Here is a 16,114-nt window from a genome sequence, read left to right as displayed (position 1 = left end):
AGTGGTGGTCCGACACCCCTGCCGATCAGCTGTTTGAAAAGAAGGCTGCCTGTATAGGAACCAACCGCCCCATTGAAGTGAATAGGATGGCTTCTTGTAATAACATGCTCACAGCTGCGATGTCGACAATGAGCAGGTAAACAATGAAGGGAAGGCTTTTCGCACGGATATATTTAATCTATTTCATTTAAGGTTTCTGTGTGTCGTTAAAAGATATTGACAGTATCCCCCATAAAAGTGACCTCTACAGCACCCCGCCCCTTTAACAGTGAACTCAACAGCTCCCCACCCTTAACACTGAATCCACCCCACCCCACCACTTTAAAATGGGACCTCCACAGCAGCCCATCCCCTTAACTTTGACCTTCAAAGCAGCCCGCCCCTTTAACAGTGAGTTTCACAACACCCTAATCCCTTGTCAGTGACCTCCACAGTACCCTGCTGCCTTAACAGTGACCTCCACAGTACCCTGCTGCCTTAACAGTGACCTCCACAGCACCCTGCTGCCTTAACAGTGACCTCCACAGTACCCTGCTGCCTTAACAGTGACCTCCACAGCAGCTGTCCCTTTACTAGTGGCCCCTGCCCCCTTAACAGTGACCTCCACAGCACCCTGCCCCTTTAATGCTAGGGCTACACAACAATGTGTCGCACAATGTTTTGTATTGGCTAATGCAGGTCATTTTTGGGGAATCTCTCAGGAACGGTACATCCTAGAGAGCTGAGACCCAGTCTAAAACCTTCCCGGACACCTGATGTACCTGTGTGCCAAATTTGGTGAAAATCAGTTCAGTCGTTTGGTCGCGCATAAAGAACAGACAGAAAATATATATATATATATATACACACACTAATATATCACAAAGAAAAACAGCAGCACTTTTTTCCAAAAAAGAGGCAGCACTCCAATGTAAAGGTGAAATGACCCGCTTTATTCCCCTCTGCAACGTTTCAACTGCTCATTGCAGTCTTTATCAAGCATACATGCTGGTGTCAGAATATCTACATTTATACCCACAAACCCTTGTGGGTCAATTAGTGAGTTAATCAGTAACAATTGCATAATCAAATATACAAAATGTTAAAAATACATGATCCAGTGTAAAGGAATGGTACAAAAATTATACAAAACGTACAGTGAATCAATAGTGCACATATCTCGTGAAACCATGATTACTAATCCTCACAAAATCACAAACATCAATATCTATTCTCATAAAGTGCCATGTGCATCAAAGTGATCACCTGTGTGCGTTAAGTGGTGGTCAATCGGCCGCATGGGTTATACAGAAAAATAACTTACACAGTGGTGTACTATGATGGTGTCCATCTCGGCGTCCCCGGTCCATCATTGCACATGCCCGGTTGCCTGGAAACCAGTAGTACACACATCCCGTGGCACGTCACCTGATGCGTGACGTCAGCCGCAAGGCGTGCACCGGCAACCCGGCTCCTCCCCCGAAGCGTGACGAGCTAGAAGGTAACGCCCCAACAACCAGGCCATAGGATCACGCGAGTACGTCACATGAGCCGTAGCTCGGCAACCGGGACGCGTCCCAAAGCCGGCACTTTACTACCATCCAGGGCAGGACAGGGCACTGCAAATCCAGACCCAAACGGGGAGATGAAGTCCCAACCATTAAATGATCAGGTTGTGTATCACTACTTAGAGTTTTTAAGCAAATATTGGTAAATTCGGATATCAAGCCGTAAATATCGGAAGCAGATGAAATCATAAGTCCTTTAAAGGGACAGTGCCTCTATAGTAAATAAAGTTATAACATTTTATAACTTTATTTACTATAGAGGCACTGTCCCTTTAAGGGACTTATGATTTCATCTGCTTCCGATATTTACGGCTTGATATCCGAATTTACCAATATTTGCTTAAAAACTCTAAGTAGTAATACACAACCTGATCATTCAATACATGGGACTACATCTCCCCGTTTGGGTCTGGATTTGCTGTGCCCTGTCCTGCCCTGGATGGTAGTGACGTGCCAGCTTTGGGACGCGTCTCGGTTGCCGAGCTACGGCTCGTCACGCTTCGGGAGAGGAGCCGGGTTGCCGGTGCACGCCTCGCGGCTGACGTCACGCATCAGGTGACGCGCCACGGGATGTGTACTACTGGTTTCCATGCAACCGGGCATGCGCAATGATGGACCGGGGACGCCGAGATGGACACCATCATAGTACACCGCTGTGTAAGTTATTTTTCTGTATAACCCATGCGGCCGATTGACCGCCACTTAACGCACACAGGTGATCACTTTGATTGATGCACATGGCACTTTATGAGAATAGATATTGATGTTTGTGATTTTGTGAAGATTAGCAATTATGCTTTCAAGAGATATGTGCACTATTGATTCACTGTATGTTTTGTATAATTTTTGTACCATTCCTTTACACTGGATCATGTATTTTTAATTCTGACACCAGCATGTATGCTTGATAAAGACTGCAATGAGCAGTTGAAATGCAGAGGGGAATAAAACGGGTAATTTCACCTTTACATTGGAGTGCTGCCTCTTTTTGGGAAAAATACTATATTATATATATATATATATATATATATATATATATATATATATATATATATAATATATATTTATTATGTTCCACATGTAAAGATGATACATGGCACTGCCCCATACATACCCTCATCTGCAAACTCAAAGCCCAGTGCTTTAACGCTAGTGTTTCCATCTGATGAACTCTTCTCTTCTGTTGTATCCGTTCCACCCAAATGCACCAAGTATTACTGAAAGTTTACAAAATACGTGTGTTGGAAGACCATATACTGTACTATAAAGTTTTAAAACACATAAAACATGTAAGATAATCATTTAATAGCCTCTTACCGCATGAACCTATACTCTCTGAACTCCACAGCGTCACACAGCATGTGACTTTTCGTCCTACAAATGTGAACATATATCACCCAGTGGTGCAATGCCAGGCTCATGATGCGCTTCTGAGCTATAGACAGAATATAAAAAGCCAGAAAAGTCAAAGCAATGACAAAATATATTTTAGTGACTTGCCAGAAAAGTATAGATTCATTACTATGGTTTCATCTGTAACAAAGGCTCTGTTAGCGATGGAAAGGAAAAAAATAAAAAAATGGACACCTTTATAGGACCCCATATGTCAAAGGGTCCATTGGGCACTTCTAGGGTCTGTTGTAGGATAGATCTTTATTACAATGTCACATCTTGTCTGACAACTTCAGGGTATGCCGTACAGAAACTGCTGTTTATTTTCACACTGCACATCAGCTAATCCCTATTAAAGTATTTCTGATCCATGACTCCTATCATAGGTACCAGGGGATATAGGATAAGTGTTTGATCACTAGAATCCCCTCCAACAGCAGGAACGGGGTCTCAGGTCCTTATTTGAATAGATGCACGCTGCCACTCCATTCATTTTTAATGGGACTGCCAGAGGCAGCCAAGTATAGTGGCTGTCCACATGTGTGACCAAAGTTCCCTTCATAAGGGGGACTCGGGAACCCCATTCTCATGATCAGTGGGACCACCAGTAGCTAAACATTTATCACCTATCCTGTGAATAAGTGATAAGTTACGATAGGACAACCTCTTTAAGAAATCACAACAACAAAAAGATTCTATTATTTTTCCATTTTATTTTCCCTTGGTTCTTTAAAATGCATTAATGATCACTTGAATGGAAGGGGTTAGTTTTTTCCTGTTACTTCTGATCTGGGCAAAAACTTGTGACGTACTCACCAAACTGTTGAGCAGTACGATACTTTACTTTAGTTTGAATCTGTGTGGCCACAAAGCTTCTCCATGCCTTAAAGCACATTGTGTAGAGAGTATACCTAGGAGATTGACATATGGTGACACTTTCATACAGCTCCACCAAGGTTTTCATGAAGGTAAAATAATAAAACATGAACAATGAAAGCAATTATGTTTTCTGTTCAGTAATACAGAAATATATAATATTAGTATCAAGCAAAACACAGCAGAACTGCCCTTTTTCTGACAAGTAACCCAAGTTAATGTGAACGTTAAATAATGCAATTCATAGTGACTTTCATACTACCATTGTGCAACAAAATATCAAGGAAGACAACATGTCACATGGAAGTCACTCGGCTGCAACTATGGCAGTCCAGGCAGCAGTTGCTATTAAAGACTAGTGTAGCCCCAGGATAAGAAGCAACTATAAAAACATGCCTTCAAGTGCCCATACATGTTAAATAGCTGTCGACTGAATGCCTAGTCCTCTAATGGCCAGTGTGCATGTGTTTGTTCTGAATGAAGAGAGGAAAAAAGCCACCGCCATACACATCTGGTGGAGTCTCATATCCTGTGAGAATATTTGGGATCCGGTAAATCCGTAGGTTTTGACCAACTTTGCTGTTACGTGCACAGGCACCTTTAGATGTAATTAACGTGTTGTAAATTTTCATATTAGTATAGCACTTGTATCCAGCCACAGATTGTGACTTACTTCCACTAACCTGTAATGGCATTCAGCTCGGACATTGAGCCTCCACTCTTTACACAATGCCCACCACTCCTCCTTCCACTGAGAAAAGCAGTAACGCATTAGTTGAAAAGAATAATGGCGTCTACAGACCATGTGGAAATAAATATGAAAAGGCAAAATAAACACATTAGTATTTAATAGTATAATAATTGAAATACTACTTTTCCCACAATGTTGCATAAATCAATAGTACATGTGACTATAAGAAAGTGAAATATATCTTATTGAAGAAAAATGTCTAGTACTCTTGTTATCAGCAGTTTAACCCAGGATAAATGTATTTCCCTTTGAAATTTCTCTTGAAACTGTACAGTACGGACCAGCTCACTAAAGGAGCAGATTATAAATGTTAATACTAGGGATGAGCGACTCTCCGTGCAGTATTGAAATAAACTTTTTTGTGAATCGACTTCAGATGTTTCCTCCGAAGTCGATTCGCTCATCCCTAGTTAATACAAGTCTTTAAAGAGGTGAAGGGGAAGGAGTGAACAATAGTTGAGTGAGGCAGATCACCACCAGAAACACCAAAAACACCAAAAAGACTGCTGTAGCTAAATAGGTATGTAGCTAAATAGGTAAGTGTATATCTCAACACAAGTGCTTTATTCACATGCTCACATGTCAGCACTTCTCTGCGATTTCTTCCATGATCCTATGGCTGCTTCTTACTTGGTGTGAGAAAGTTAGGAAGCAGATTCTTCTCTACTTTCTATGTGCAGTGGATGGCTTTTAATATTTATATATAAAACAGTTATTACACCCTTCTAATGTAAAGATAATAAATAGAAAGAAAAAGAAAATCAAAATCTAGGGTCAGATTTAGCTTGCACAATGTTTGCAATCAGGTTAATAGATGTTAGTAAAAACCTCCTGGGGGCAGTGACCCTAATTCTGGCCCTAGTGTAGCAGCCCTGCCTAAATACGGAATAGCCGCCCAGATAGGGGCGATCCCGTCTCTCGTACCTCCTGGTGTCCCTAGTTAACCCTTGCAAGGGGTGGATGATGAGGACGCCTAGGCTAATCTACACAAAACAAAAACATAAATTAAATGTATATAGATACCCAAAGTAAGTGACAAACAACACCATGTTACCAAGAATCTAGGTGGATCTTTAGGTTAAATACTGTTACACCAGCTGGATTAAATGAGTCTATAGACTTTGCGTGCTTCATTTAAGTCGTCCTATATATATTTTTTAGGATCATCATATCCCTTACATCGTATAATCATTAATCGGAGGGTTAATTTCTGTATTATGGACCCCGATTATATATCTCAGTTAATCACCCTTTAATAACTTAAAATTGGTTACATAGATACTAAGTCATCAGCCCAATATATTTAAATAGATATCTTCTTTAATTGGTTACCATCATGTAACCTTAAGTATATGTGGCTGCAATTAGTAGGACTTTTATATTAGTGCCTTACAATCAGCATTCTCTATACGTCTGCATTACCTCCCCTTAATGGCCAGTATAGGATGAGACCGGCACGACCGAATCATGTGACCAGCTCGGCAAGAGGTATCACATGACCGGCGCCGTAGTCACGTGGGTGCGTCTGATGTCAGACGCTACTTGTTCCATCTCCCACAGTTGACTACGTACTAGCGCCAGACGTCATCAAACACTCCATGTGATCCGCCACCCGGAAGTAACAGTTTAAAAGGCAGGAACGCCGCCAACATTTCGCCGCCTATTCACGGACACCATCACGTCTGGGTCATCATGATGCGTTCATCGCTATTAGTGTCCTGATCTGTGGACACCACTACCGGTCCTTCTATCTAGCCACTCACTGGGCACGCAAGTATTATTGTTCTCAACTATCTGATACCACCTAATGCTATATATGTGATATCATCTAATGTTACATATTTATCAGTGACGCTAATTATCTTTATGTGGATCGATAACTGTTAGAGCTGATTCAGCAATAAATACTGCTATGCTATAAATGCCCGATTTATCTGTATTCTATATTTTTGGCTTCGTATAAACGTATAGGCACTGTCCTATTATAAAAGTGGGTCATATACCTAGATATACAAGTTGGTATATCCCAGTATGGCTTTAGTTTGAAGCACAAGATGGATGAATGATTGTAGCTCTCTTTCATCAATACTGAGACTTTCTTCATCATCTCTTGTTAACAGTTTACTGATCTGAGTATTTTATCAAACTGAGGGACGGTATTGGACATTTGACCTCTTTAATTCTAAACTATCCTTTGTTTTAACACTTGGTAACATGGTGTTGTTTGTCACTTACTTTGGGTATCTATATACATTAAATTTTTGTTTTTGTTTTGTGTAGATTAGCCTAGGCATCCTCATCAGTGTCCCTCATCATACAGGCATCCACCCCTTGCAAGGGTTAACTAGGGACACCAGGAGGTACGAGAGACGGGATCGCCCCTATCGGGGCGGCTATTCTGTATTTAGGCAGGGCTGCTACACTGGGGCCAGAATTAGGGTCACTGCCCCCAGGAGGTTTTTACTAACATCTATTAACCTGATTGCAAACATTGTGCAAGCTAAATCTGACCCTAGATTTTGATTTTCTTTTTCTTTCTATTTATTATCTTTACATTAGAAGGGTGTAATAACTGTTTTATATATAAATATTAAAAGTTATATTTTAGAATGATGGTATTACTGTGAATCCTTATTCTTTATGACCACATTCCACTATAGATTCCTCGAACAGGACTATGTTCAAACTGTGAATAAACTATGTGCAGTGGATGGAAGCTAGTCTCCACCCACCAGACCTGAGAGAACTGCAAACTAAAGATCTAGCATACAAAAGAGAAAACTGCTAAAAATGCCGGATACAAGTCATAGAATTACCAAAAATAGCGTTATTCCACATGCATATACTATACTACTGATAAATGCAAAGTTTGTTGAAAGGTTAGGTACTTGTTAATATAACTAAACATCGAAACTTCTCCGATATACATATAGTCAATGAGCTGAATGATTCCATTTCTCCAAATGAGTTAGAAAATAGAAGTGATCTATTACCCTTTGTAGTTTATGCCATGTTCACACCCAACAAATGTCTACAAAACGGTGCCAAAAATTAAAAGAAAGAGAAAACATTACCACATAGTGTAAGCTGGATTCTTAAAATTACAATTCACTGGTATGTAAGGAGTCTAGTGTGAAAATGTTCTACACTAAAATAAGGAAACTTTTTGTAGTGTGTGAACATAACCTTATATGCACGAGGCCCATTGTACAACCTCAATTCTAAAAAAGTTCAGACTGTAAAATGAAAATAAATCAGAATGCAATGGCTTGCAAATCTCATCAACCCATATTTTACTCACAATAGATCATAAAGCACATCAGATCTTGAAAGTGTAACATTTTACCATTTCATTAAAAAAATAACTCATTTAGTACTTGATGGCAGCAACGCTTCTCAAAAAAGAGGGGTCAGGGTGATGTCTACCATTGTGAAGCGCCCCCTCTTAAAGGGGTTGTGCACCATGTTCATATTTATATCCTCAGGATAGGTCATCAATATCTGATCCAACACCCGGCAGCCTGACAAATCAGCTGTTTCAGGAGGAGGCGGCGACCCATGCAAGCACAACTTCCTCTTCATTACACTGCCCATCGTCTCCCCTGTAGGGGTGGCATAGTATCATTACAAGTACTCACTCCATTCAAGTGAATTACACTGCACCAATGAAGAGGAAATAGCGCTCGTATGGAGCGTCACCTCCTCCTCCAACAGTTGATCGGCGGGGGTCCCAGGTGTCAGACCCTCACCGATCCGATACCGATGACCTATCCGGAGGATAGCAATCATGTTTCCTATAATAATCATTATCTTTACAGTCTGCTAGGCTATATTATGTTTACCTTGCAGTAGATGGAAGGACCCTTCCAAAAGTTTTTTGTATCCAGAGGTAGAGAAACTTTCGGGCCAGATGCCTGCAGATAATTATTTGGTTAGTTGACACTTGTTACACTTTATACTTCTGAATAAAGAAGCTTTTCAAATTGACATTAGAGAAGATCACTTTTTGCATTCATTTACAGGATCCCAGTTTAATGTGAATGTGTCAGGTGATCTCTGCTGCCCTATCTGAGAGCAGGATATGATAGAAGGAGATGAGTTGAGCTTTGTGATCCACAGGATCAGAGGAGGATTTCTGAGTAAGGACTGATTCACACAACCATGGTCGGCCCGGCAAACATGGTCCATGTGTTGATCGCGTCTCCTCTGAGCTGAACGGAACGGACTGCAACATAGTGATTTATGATACAGTCAGTTCCTATCTGATCACAGGTCTTTTGTACTGTACTCACAGATGATGTAGTCAGTTTGGGCCAGGGGAGTCACGGTCGGCCCGGGAAATGTGACACATAGACCGCGTTTCCCAGGCAAACCATTGTCATGGGAATCAGCCCGAAAAAGAGAATAAATCTTGACTGGACTTCTAGGAAAGACAGTGAGAGTCCTGATAACCCCTCCCACATGATGACTGACAGCTTTCTGTGTACACACTGACATCGGGAGAGATGTCAATCACTGTGTGTGGGCGGGGTAATCAGGTCACACGTAGCTGCTGCATGACCAAGTCCCGGCCCCCGAGCTGCATGTCCCTATAGATGGCTAAGGAAAGAAATATGGGGGGAACATATCTACTGTGAAGGGGTGCAATAAGGGCATTACTACTGTGAGGGGTCACAATGTTTTAAAGTATGGGGGTCAAGAGTGCCAGAGTAAGGACTTGACCCAGGTGCGAAACACCTTAGGCACGCCGCTGTTGATTTGCACTCAGAAATCCTTCTCCAAATCACATAAACCTATATACAGTATCACAGATCCCATATTAGCTCTCTCTATCATATCCTGCTCTCGGGGCAGCAGAAATGACCTGACGTTTTACACAATTTGGCTTCTGAAACCCCTGTCAATCAGCTACTATCATCAGGAGAAGCAATGCAAGTGAATGAAGACCACATATAATACATGGCTGCCGAAGATGCACTTTGCAGCAGCTCTCTAATAGAGCAACAAAATCTACCTCTATGACATGGCTTTTGTGAGCGGATCTCCGCACAGACATCCGCATGGACTCGGTCTTCCATTGCCGTCAGTGCGAATAACTACTGTTAATACAGCCCCGCTGATTACTTCCATAAGGGTTTCCAAACCGTATCAAAAAGGGACATGCACTTTCTTGGTGTGGTTTCTGCAACGGAATTAGCCCCAAGTGAATGTGCATAAATAAACGGGTAGATGCATGGCATGTACAACTGAATCCAAAATCTGTGGCAGTCTTGGATTACTGCAGCAGAAAAATCCACTTTGTGAACACTCTTATAGCTTAAATGGCCAGGAATTGTTTAGGGGACACTAACCCTTTAAGCACTTTTCACATAGGGGGTTATTTACTATTCTGAAATATGTCCCAAATTAGGGGTATTTCAGGCGCAGATGGCAGCACAACGGATAGTCGCACTACATTTTTTCCGGAAGACTAAAAATACTCCTCTTACCATTTTTGAGGAGTATGAAATTTGCAGTAATTCAAATACATTATATATAGGCCTACACTTGTTCAGTTCGCATCGGTGTTGGAGGCTGCGTTTGTAGCCTTCAACACTTTCGGGGCTTTGTTATCGATATAGGGGCAGGTCGCAGAGGTGGGACCCTCACCTATCGGGCAATGGGGGCATATCCTAGCCATATGCCCCCATTGTCTGTCATGAGACAACCCCTTTAAAGGGATTCGGTCACCTCTTTTTTCGCTATAGAGATGCGGACGGAGCTCGCGCACCGCAAGATTACGGCGATCTGACTTTGTGAGCAAGGAGGAGATTCCTGGATACAGGCGGTGCTGGGCTCCTTCACAGGGGGCATGGCTGGGGTGCAGAACGGTTAGTGCAGCCCCTTGGGCTCCTTACCAGGCTGATTTACATATATATATATAAAATAATTTTTTACACTCAATAAAACCACTCAGAGATATGGGACAAGTATATTGCAGACATGCTAACGGCGATCTAGCCGTGCATGTCCCCATCTCTATAGGGTAAAAAAAAGAGGCGACAGAATCCCTTTAAGGGCTCATGCACATGACCGTGTGTGCCCCGTTCCCATACTGTAGCCAGGGCCGGTTTTAGACAAAGTGTGGCCCTGGGCAAAATTTTAAGTGGGGCCCCAAAAGAAATATTGCACAGACAACACAATCACACATAGCCTGCCTGCACCGATTGCAGATTACACATGGTTTTTCCATGCAGATTCTCATGTAGAGAAACTGCAGTGTAATATAGTACCAGCGTATAAGATTATCTTTAGGATAGGTCATCAATATTAGATCGGCTGGCGTTCTTCTCCAGGAAAACCTGCCGATCAACTGTTGGGAGGCCAGTGATGTCACTGTATATCAGTCACATGGCCTAGTTGCAGTTCAGTCCCATTCAAGTGAAAGGAGATGAGCTGCATTACCAAGCATCGCTGCTGTCTAATGTATGGTTCTGTACTTGGTAAGCTATAAAACGAGACAGCAATGCTGACGGGAGCTCTGGTGAGCGCCCTGGCCTCTTCAAACAGCTAATCAGCAGGGGTTAGGGATCGACCGATTATCGGATTTACCGATATTATCGGCCGATATTCAGGATTTTGAACGCTATCGGTATCAGCATTTATTTTGCTGATATTCCGATAGCGTATGGGGAACACAGATCGCGCTGCTGACAGCGCTCTCCGTGTTCCCCTTAGCAGCAGCACAGGGGAGAAGGAGCAGTGTCTCCTCCCCCTGTGCTGCTGCCGCCAATGAAAGTACAGGGGAAAAGAGGAGGGGAGGAGCTATGGCCACTGCGCCACCAATGAAGCTTAATCTCTTATTTATTCATATACAGGAGGCGGGAGCTGCAGTATCACATAGCAGGCTCCCGGCCTCTATGAGCTGTAGCTGCGATCTGCGGTAGTTAACTCCTCAGGTGCCGAGGATCGCAGCTACTGCTCATAGAGGCCGGGAGCCGGCTATGTGATACTGCGCAGCCAGCTCCTGCCTCCTGTATATAAATAAATGAGAGATTAAGCTTCATTGGTGGCGCAGTGCGCCCCCCCAAGCTCCCCAGTATTAGACATTGGTGGCGCAGTGCGCCCCCCCCAAGCCCCCCCGGTATTAAGCATTGGTGGCGCAGTGCGCTGCCCCTCCCCCCCAAGCCCCTTAAGCAGTGGTGGCGCATAGGGCCCCCCCCCACCCCAGTATTAAAAACATTGGTGGCGCAGTGCGCCCCTCCACAGGATCCCCTCTTCCCTGCTCCTCCGATCGGAGCCCCAGCAGTGTAATGCTGGGGCTCCGATCGGTTACCATGGCAGCCAGGACGCTATTGAAGCCCTGGATGCCATGGTAAGCTCCATGCTGCTCTGTGCACAAAGCACACAGCAGCAGGGACAGTGTGAGCTCCTATTCACCCTGATAGAGATCTATCAGGGTGAATAGGACAAGGGCTCTAGTCCCTAAGGGGGCTAAAAGTTAGTAAAAAAAAAAAAAAAAAATTACAAAAATAAAAACACCAAAATATTAAGTATAAATTAAAAAGAAAGATTTACAAAAAAAAATAAAAATACACATTAACAATAAACATTAACTTTCAGCAGATTTGTGGGAATTTTTTATTTTTTTTCAAAAATGAAAATTCCCAGAATATCGGTATAAATTATCAGCTATCGGCCTGAAAGTTCACGAATTATCGGTATCGGTCCTAAAAAATCAATATCGGTCGATCCCTAGCAGGGGTGTCAGGAGTCGGATCCCCACTGATCTGATACTGATGACCTACCCTGAGGATAGACCATCAATATCAAATTCCCAGGTAAACCTTTTAACTGAAAAAAACAAGAAGCAGGTTGGAAAGACAAACATATATAGCCTTTAACCCCTTCCCGACACACAACATACTATTATGTCACGGAAGCCACTGCGTTCCCGCAATTTGACATAATAGTACGTCATGGTGATCGGGCGGGCACCGGAGCGGTGCGCGCCCGATCACTGCAGGGGCCCGGCAGCCCCTGGTAGCTGGACCCCTGCTGTATCCGCCGGCATCGCTGTAAAAGCAGATACCGGCGGAATAACTCCTTCTATGCCGCGGTCCGCGCTGACCGCGTCAAAGAAGGGGTTTGTGTCGGGTGAGGGAGCACATCGAGTCCCCGCGCTGCTGTGGCGGGGACTCGATGTGTCAGAAAGCAGCCTGATGCCGTACAGAGGCTGCCCAATGCCTTGCATGGCATCGGGACCTGCCTTCTACCGGTGCCCAGGAGATCCAGCTTTAGGCTGGGTCTCCTAGGCAACCTGTTAGTGTATGACTCAGTGTCATACACTAACAGGCAATTCATTACAATACAGATGTATTGTAATGCATTGCAGAGGGGATCAGAACCCCAAAAGTGAACATCAGAAATAAAGTAAAGAAAAAAAAAAAGTTTGTGTTTTTAATAAAGTTTTTAAGGAAAAAAAACGCCTCTTTCCCCTTATTTTATAATTAAAAAACAAACAAAAAACACACACACACACACATTAGGTATCGCCACGTCCGTAATGACCGGCTCTATAAATATATCACATACTCCACCCTGTCCGATAAACACCATAAATAAAATTAAATTTTTTTTAAAATTTTTTTTTTTAAAAAGGGGAACCAATTTTTGTCACCTTACATCACAAAAAGTGCAACACCGAGCTATCAAAAAGGCATATACCCCCCCCCCCCAAATATAGTACCAAACAGTCACCTCATCCCACAAAAAATGAGACCTTACCGAAGACAATCAGTCAAAAAATAAAAAAGCTATGGCTCTGTTTCAAAAATGCTATAAAACTTTAATAAATAAGAAAAAGTAACCATATTAAGTATTGCCATGTCCGTAACGATCCGCACTGTAAAAAAGTCACATGACCCAATACCTCAGGTGAACACTGTAAGGCTACTTTCACACTTGCGCTTGATCGGATCCGTTCTGAACGGATCCGATCATATTAATGCAGACGGAGGCTCCGTTCAGTACGGATCCGTCTGCATTAATAACTTAGAAATTTTTCTAAGTGCGAAAGTAGCCTGAGCGGATCCGTTCAGACTTTCAATGTAAAGTCAATGGGGGACGGATCCGCTTGAAGATTGAGCCATATGGTGTCATCTTCAAGCGGATCCGTTCCCATTGACTTACATTGTAAGTCTGGACGGATCCGCACGCCTCCGCACGGCCAGGCGGACAGCTGAACGCTGTAAGCAGCGTTCAGCTGTCCGCCTGGCCGAGCGGAGGCTGAACGCCGCCAGACTGATGCAGTCTGAGCGGATCCGCATCCATTCAGACTGCATCAGGGCTGGACGGAAGCGTTCTGCTCCGCTCGTGAGCCCCTTCAAACGGAGCTCACGAGCGGACAGCAGAACGCTAGTGTGAAAGTAGCCTAAATAAATAAATAAATAAAAACTGCGCCAAAACAACCAATTTTTTGGTCACCTTGCCCCATAAAGTGTAATAATGAATGATCCAAAAAAAAATATATCATATGTACCCAAAAATGGTACCAATAAAAGCATCAACTCTTCCTGCAAAAAACGAGACCCTGCACAAGACGATCGGCAGAAAAAAAAATATAAAAAAAAAAATAGGGCATTCAGAAAATTGAGATACAATAACCAAATTTTTGTTTTAAAAAATGCTTTATTATGTAAAACTGAAAACATCATAGAAAGTAGACATATTTGATATCATTGCATCAGTAACAACCTGCTCTATAAAAATAGTGCATAATCTAACCTGTCAAATGAATGTTGTTAAAAATAATTAATAAATACGGTGCCAAAACATCAATTTTTTGGTTACCTTGCCTCACAAAGAACTTAATATAGAGCAATAAAAAAAATCATATGTACCCCAAAATAGTACCAATAAAACGGGCACCTTATCCCGTAGTTTGCAAAATGTGGTCACTTTTTTGAGTTTCTACTGTAGGGGTGCACTAGGGGGGCTTCAAATAGGACATGGCATCTGAAAACCAGTTCAGCTAAGGCTATTTTCACACTTGCAGCAGAGGAATCTGGCAGGCAGTTCCGTTGCCGAAACTGCCTGCTGGATTCGTAAAAAGGTATGCCAACTGATGGCATTTGTAAGACTGATCAGGGTCCTGATCTGTCTTACAAATGCATTGAAATGCTGGATCCGTCTTTCCGGTGTCATCCGGAAAAGCGGATCCAGCATTTATTTTATTTCCTAGGACGGAACTCTATGCCGGAAAAGAAAAACGCTAGTGTGAAAAGTACCCTAAATCTGCCTCCCAAAAACCATATGGCGTTCCTTTCCTTTTGTGCCCTGCCGTGTGGCCATACAGCAGTTTAACCACCTCCGGACCGCCTAACGCAGATGTGCGGTCCGGAGGTGGCAGCGCTGCGCACAGTCACGCATATACGCGTCATCTCGCGAGACGCGAGATGACGCGAATATGCGCGCGCATGCGCAGTTCGCGCCGGCATTTCGCACAGGAGTATTTCGTCAGCAACCTGCCAGCCAATGATCGTGGCTGGCAGGTTGCTGATTTTTAAAAAAGCCAATCAAAGTGCCAGATATCAGATCATATTAGTAAATATGATCTGATATATGGCTGCCTGCTCCTCTGCTGGTTCTTTTCGTCGGTTGGATCCAGCAGAGGAGCAGGCTTCACAGTGAGTACACCAAACACTACACTTTAGCCCCTGATCACCCCCCTGAACCCCAATTAACCCTTTGATCACCCCTGTCAATCACAAGTGAAAAGAAAAAAGTGATCAGTGCAAACTGTCACTTTTTTTTTTCACGGTTATTGACCGTTAGGTTTTAGGTATAGTTTAGGTCCCTTGGTTAGGTAGTTAGCGATCAGTTAGCGCCCAGCCCACCGCACCGCAGTCCGTTATTCGCTGATTAGCGTATCGCTAATCAGCATTTGTACTTTTATAGTATCTGGAAGTGATCAAAACTGATCACGGTCAGATCTATAATAGTACTAGTGTCACTTTAGTTCGCCCTCCACCCAAAACGCAGTGTTTGCCCGATCAGGCCTGATCGGTCGCCCACACGTGCGTTCGCCCACACCCGCCCCACCGCAGTGACAAAAAAAAATTTTTTTTTGATCACTGCACATTCACTTTACACGCACTGCGGCGATAAAAAAAATCAGTTTTGATATTTTTTATCAACCGCAGCGGCCTCCAGTACTTCGCTAGCCTCCCCTTTGTAAGACAGGCTTGCTTTTTTTTTTTCTTGGGTAGTCTCAGGGAATACCCCTAAATTTAGTTGCCCACATGTCTAACAGGGGGTATTCTTCTGAAGAGGCCTACAGGCTTCTGACCCAGTCGGATGAGGAGTGGGAACCCTCATCTGATGAATCCAGCGGGTCAGAATACGAACCTGTAGAAAGCAGTGGCTCTCTGACCCAAAGTTGGGAAGAGGAGGCTGAGGTCCCTGATACCACCAGGCGTACCCGGCCCCGTGTCGCTAGACCGCAGGTTGCGCAGGATCCGCTTCAAGAGCAGCAGAGTGGGGCTGGTGCTGTCGGATTACGTGGTGA

The 16,114-nt window shown here is 43.4% G+C and overlaps 1 protein-coding gene across 3 annotated transcripts in view; it reads right to left on the bottom strand.

The window, feature by feature from the left end:
• Positions 1-16,114, bottom strand: part of SFI1 (SFI1 centrin binding protein) — a 131,880-nt gene that overhangs the window by 55,658 nt on the left and 60,108 nt on the right. For all 3 annotated transcript variants that reach the window (XM_044275464.1, XM_044275465.1, XM_044275466.1), the window contains exons 4-8: positions 8,409-8,480; positions 4,499-4,609; positions 3,756-3,850; positions 2,865-2,982; positions 2,662-2,764 (exon numbers count right to left, since the gene is read on the bottom strand). In XM_044275464.1, coding sequence (XP_044131399.1) covers positions 2,662-2,764; positions 2,865-2,982; positions 3,756-3,850; positions 4,499-4,609; positions 8,409-8,480 — 499 coding nt within the window. The remainder of the gene's footprint in view (positions 1-2,661; positions 2,765-2,864; positions 2,983-3,755; positions 3,851-4,498; positions 4,610-8,408; positions 8,481-16,114) is intronic.

The sequence above is a fragment of the Bufo gargarizans genome, chromosome 1 (assembly GCF_014858855.1).
Source record: "Bufo gargarizans isolate SCDJY-AF-19 chromosome 1, ASM1485885v1, whole genome shotgun sequence".
In the NCBI taxonomy this organism is placed as follows: domain Eukaryota; kingdom Metazoa; phylum Chordata; class Amphibia; order Anura; family Bufonidae; genus Bufo; species Bufo gargarizans.
Note: the sequence above shows the minus strand (reverse complement) of the source record. Positions and strands in the feature narration are given on the sequence as shown.